The sequence below is a fragment of the Oratosquilla oratoria genome, chromosome 2 (assembly GCF_046742065.1).
Source record: "Oratosquilla oratoria isolate Oo_2021 chromosome 2, ASM4674206v1, whole genome shotgun sequence".
In the NCBI taxonomy this organism is placed as follows: Eukaryota; Metazoa; Arthropoda; class Malacostraca; order Stomatopoda; family Squillidae; genus Oratosquilla; species Oratosquilla oratoria.
In genome coordinates, this window is record NC_134778.1 from 90,524,485 (window position 1) to 90,529,811 (window position 5,327).

Genomic DNA, 5,327 nt, shown 5'->3' on the forward strand with positions numbered 1-5,327 from the left:
CCTCCTCCCAAACCTGGAGAGCAGACAATACGCATTGTCGAGCCGGAATCGGGGTGGAGATGGGTTTGAGATGACGTGTGTGCGCGCGCGCGCGTGTGTGTGTGCGTGTGCGTGTGTGTGTGTTTTAATTAATCTCACCGAACCGGATATCTTTTTTCAACGTGGTTGCCGTCAAATTTACCTTGGTGGTAATAAAAAGCTTGAGTAACTCCACTTTACCTTACATCCTGTCGATGTATCTGTCTACTACTGGCATACTTACTTTTAGGTGCGGGAAACACCACAACGCGACGTCTCAATGAGCCCGTTTCTGCATTGCATCTCTAAGAACCGTCTGGCTGCCACCCGTGCCAAACGCAATATCAAGGTTCGGTTGTTAATACGTTCTGTCATATTGTACAACACATTATGGAAGACTGCATAGTACACAATCATACACGCCAATAACAAAATTGTAATCTATATGGGATTTATTGGAAAACCTCGTTCCAGCCATGGAGTTCTTTAGGGAGACGGGTGTGCTTGGCCAGACAGTCTAAGTATTCTTGCAATGTTCCGTTTTCTGGGTCCCTATGGATAGTTTCATTCACTAGATACCCTCCTTAACCCCTAATCCTGGCACCACAGAGGTAACTCCCCTCCTCCATTGTCAAACGTTCAGGTTTCAGATGACCGAGTATACTCGTTTATACGGAGTTCAGAATTTGTAGCGATTTCCCAGTCTCTTACACTGCTGAAATTATTACATTTACGGCTCTCTCATAATTTTCCTCGTTTTTATGCGTGTGTCGTTGTTTCCGTATTCCTCATTCCAAAAATGCCTATCATGCTATTTCGACCCGGGTGTATGGACGAGTGTCTCCTATTGATCTTGTGTAATGTATGTGATGTAATGAAATGAAATGTAATGTAATGTAATATAATGTAATGTATTGAAATTTTATTTGGCATTGAATCAACATAAATGAAGTGCAGATAAAGAAAAGAACACATACTTCGAAATAGCAATTACAAATGCCGAGGATAATACAAACAAGCATGTAAGCTTATTTCCATTGCGTTCTACATGACCTTTGACCGGTTAGTTTTGATCTCTCTGCGCACGACATCGGCCAGAGCTCAAATCCTGCTACTCCTAGAGGTTTACTTTCTCTATCGGTCTGAGCATACTGAGCAAGCTCCTCTCAGGTCTGGTGTGATGATGTAAGCCTAATATATGAATTTTGTTCTGGTTTGACGACAGCGCCACTCGGCTTGGAGAATGTTGCCTCAGCGAAAAGATTACACAGAAAATTACAAATATATCAAGAAAATACTCTAGAATGATTAGGCGAGATACTTTTTAGAAGTGATAATACTGAAAAAATTAAGAAATGTTATATGAACTTTGGAAATTTAGATATCAAAACAAGAGAAAAAAATTGTAATAAAGGTGAAAAAGAGCATCAGAAACATACTACATATACCAAGGGGTTTTTCTCCCTTGCAAGAGATGTAGCCAAGGTCAAAAGGCATGATTCCACTCCCACCCATTTCATCCCAACACACTCCACTCCCATTCACCATCCTTAACGTGGCGCGCCCATGGAAGGTATGCGCTTGGGCCACATCGCATTGCGTCCCCAAAGTACAGCGCACCCTCACTCCTTCCGCATCCAAGCAAATTGATTTGCCAACGCCAGTTCGAGCGCATGGATGGTCGTTATGGTTTGTAAAACCGGGTTAGGGGGAGTAGTTTTCGTGAAAAGATGTTATGCTCTGCTACCCGAAGATAAATAGGAATAAAATAAGGCGTGATCCTTTTATGCGATAATCATCGAAAAAAAAAAAACGAACACAAACAACAGTAGTTGGAAGTTCCAGCTCTTGCACAGGGAACATTCATAATTGAAGAAATAGAAAGCAGTGTTGAATGGCTTGTCATATGAAGTATTAGTGAAAGAAATTGTTCACTGCAAATGCAGAGAGATAATTTCATAAAAAAAATGTAATAGCAACGCACATGTAAAAACTAGCATGGAGAAAGCTACATTGTGAAAACCAGTTTGAGCGTGCAGCTGGGTTGATTGGGTTACGGAGGCCTACAAGATACTACTGCCTGTGGGCCATTGAGAATGGCAGCTTGCGTCACTTGGGCGCTTGCACTGCAGAACAGGATGATTTAAAGTCACAGAGCAATAGCAGATCGTGGCAAGTGGCTTGAATTGTGTTATAGGATGTGCACACTAGATGTATACAACGGTACTTGTCAGCAACCATAGATGTAATGTGACTTCCGTGCCTTATCAAGCGACTGCTTAGGTGATGACTGTTACTTGTCTCAACAGTCTAGGCGCACAATAGGGCGTCAACCGCAGCTACGCGCCTCCTGGTGTAGGCTTCTCACCTTCTTCTGGGTTAGAACTGGTGATTTTATGCGCGTTTACTTGTCGGACCCTATCAACGCATGAATTGGTGTAAAAAAAAAAAACTTGCAGCCCTATGGTAAACTCATCTCACATTTGCTTGTTAACTACGATATCATTGTATATTGAGATATGGCAATGTTTCATCATTGCACAACAGCCATCATACCCGACGTAACTTGTAAATTGTTTAAGAAATATCCATTATATTAATCTGTAGCTCTAAATTTGACTTGGAACATACATCAGATATACAATACTTGTTTTCTTTTCGAAGTAGAGAAGAGTAGCAGTGTTAATAGGGTGAGGAGGAGAGAAAATTACAAAAACAAGGAACATTTAAAGTGTACGGTAGAAAAAGTCCTAAGGTGATAATAGATTTGGTCTTTGAGGACACCAGTCTATTAATGTAGGTGCAAACGCAAGGCTGGGAAGTATCCCCCGTATCTATTCTCCTGCAGTTTCATTTTGGATGATGGTTGTACTAAAGGGAGTAGAAACGCACATACCCATACACACAAAAACACACGCTCACGTGCATGCACACGGACGCACACGCACGTACATGCACATGCGCACACACGCACAGGCACACAACACACACACGTACGCACACGCACGCGCATACATACACACGCACACGCGCGGACACACACACACACACGACATTCATGCATACATACTTACATATCTACTCGTACATATATGCATACATGCATACATACGTATATATAATGTTCACATATATGTTTACATGTACATACGCATATATCTTATTCAGTCATGAGCCCTTCCTATCCCCAATCCCCATGCTGTTTATGTTGAAATTAGGTCATAACTTAAATAGTGATTGTCATATTAACGAAGCCATAAGCTTGGTTTGAACAATCTTTTTAAGGCACTTTACTCCCTCACTCGCCCTTTTCTGCTCTTCATGTAAATAAACAATAATGACAGCTAGTTGCTGGAGTCTCTTGACTCTGAGAATGAAAACTTCCTCTGCCAGACGCAAGAAAAATGGAAAGATTTTATTTTGTTTAGAATGCGGTGCTGAGTCCAGATGATTCTTTGGTGGGGGGTTGGGGGTTATGACTGTAGAGCCAGATTAATTTTTGTGGAACGTATTTACAATTGACTTATACATTATAAGGCACCAGTGCTTATATAAGCCTTTTCAGAAGTAAAATAAATATTTCAGATGTGAATTACTTTAAATAAATATTGTGCCAATATTGTGATAATTATATTTGTGGTACGTATTTACATTTAACATCTACATCATATCAATTTTGTAAATTTAAAATACATCAATGTAATATTTTTCTGTGTGGAATTCAATAACAGAAAACGTTACTAATAGCTATGCACAAACGAACTAAGTCGCGTCGACTCCTTTAGACATCTTTGATAGATTCGGAGGTCGAAGAGCCCGACGACGACCCTAATGACATCTAGAATTACACGTACCGCATTACTAAATGCAGGTTAGGTTAGGTAGGTAGGTTAGGTTAGGTTAGAACAGATGAATATCATACTTTAATTTCTTCGACCTCCGAATCTACCAAAGATCGAGTCTCGAGCAATCGAAAAGTCTACGCTTGTTTCATTATAGCTTTTATCACCTTTTCCTGTTATTGATTTCCGCCTGGAATAACGTATATTACGTTGATATTATATAATTTCCATTTTTTTTTATTGTCACATCGCGTAAGTTACTTCTAAAATTTTACCGAAAATATTGTACCGTGATATCAACTACTCGACAGCTGGTAAATTCAATCGTTTTTCTTATACAAACTAACATGAATTTGCTGAAAAAATCGTCCTATGCGATTATTTATTTCTAGCTATAATAATTATTTTTACTTCACTGTCAATACAACGCTATACAGTACCATACAATGCTATGCAGCTTATACAATAATCTCATTGAATGCTCTTTCATACTGGAGTTGAAAAAGCGTTTTTCATTACCCAATGGATATTTCATCGCAAAAGCTAAATTCATTTACGTTGACTGGGACAAGTACAAGTGTCACAAAAAAAACAAAAAAAAAACTTCCTTGCGAGGACAGTGTCGGTACCATTATCTTGAATAAATAATTGATGCGATGTGTGCGTGCCCTAAATGTATATTGTAACAAGTAGCCACCAGCCGGTTTGGTGTCTGCATACCGTCGCTCCCATATCTGCAAGAGCGGGCACCACAATCCACTACTCAACCGGCCTATGACAGTAACATGTAATTGGTAAAGTGGAATGTGGTCATATGAACCGGATATGCAAGATACCAACAAAGGTCCCGTTCACTTACCCTTGGACGACAGCGACCAGGGCCGCCAGAAAAATCACCAAGTTCCTCATCCTTTCCCGGACGTACTGCACACACGTCTACACCTTGCCCGCTTGTTCAACGGACTGGCCCCCTCAGCTCCGCTCATTGTCAGGCAGGGACGTTCCCGAAGAAAAAACCGACTCAATGACCTTGATCACACGTATTGTTAGCGTACGCACACACACATTCCCGCTCTGAGCTCATATACGAGCTCTGAGCTCTTTTTCTGGGGGGTGGGGGGATAGCTGTCGATCACGAGGCCAACACGTGATCCAAGACCATGGTGAATCACACACACACACACACACACACACACACACACACACACACACACACACACACACACACACACACACACACACACACACACACACACACACACACACACACACACACACACACGACTCGGTGGCGCGCTTCATAGAGTACTGGACTGTCAGCACGGAGGTGCGTCAGCACCTGGTTCGAATCCTGCCCAGGGCCGAAATTATTTCGGTATCGCTGCGCTTCGGGTCGTTACTCCGACTCTCGTGGGCGGGGAGTTGGGTGTGTGTGTGTGTACAAGGTCATAGCATTACCCATACATC

General features: G+C 41.6%; 1 protein-coding gene across 1 annotated transcript in view; it reads right to left on the reverse strand.

Annotated features, from left to right (window-relative positions):
• The window catches only part of LOC143041126 (murinoglobulin-1-like), a 116,520-nt gene extending 111,676 nt beyond the window's left edge, over positions 1-4,844 (reverse strand). The window contains exon 1 of the mRNA XM_076212871.1: positions 4,720-4,844. Coding sequence (XP_076068986.1) covers positions 4,720-4,769 — 50 coding nt within the window. The 5' untranslated portion in view covers positions 4,770-4,844. The remainder of the gene's footprint in view (positions 1-4,719) is intronic.
• Positions 4,845-5,327: the final 483 nt, after the last annotated feature.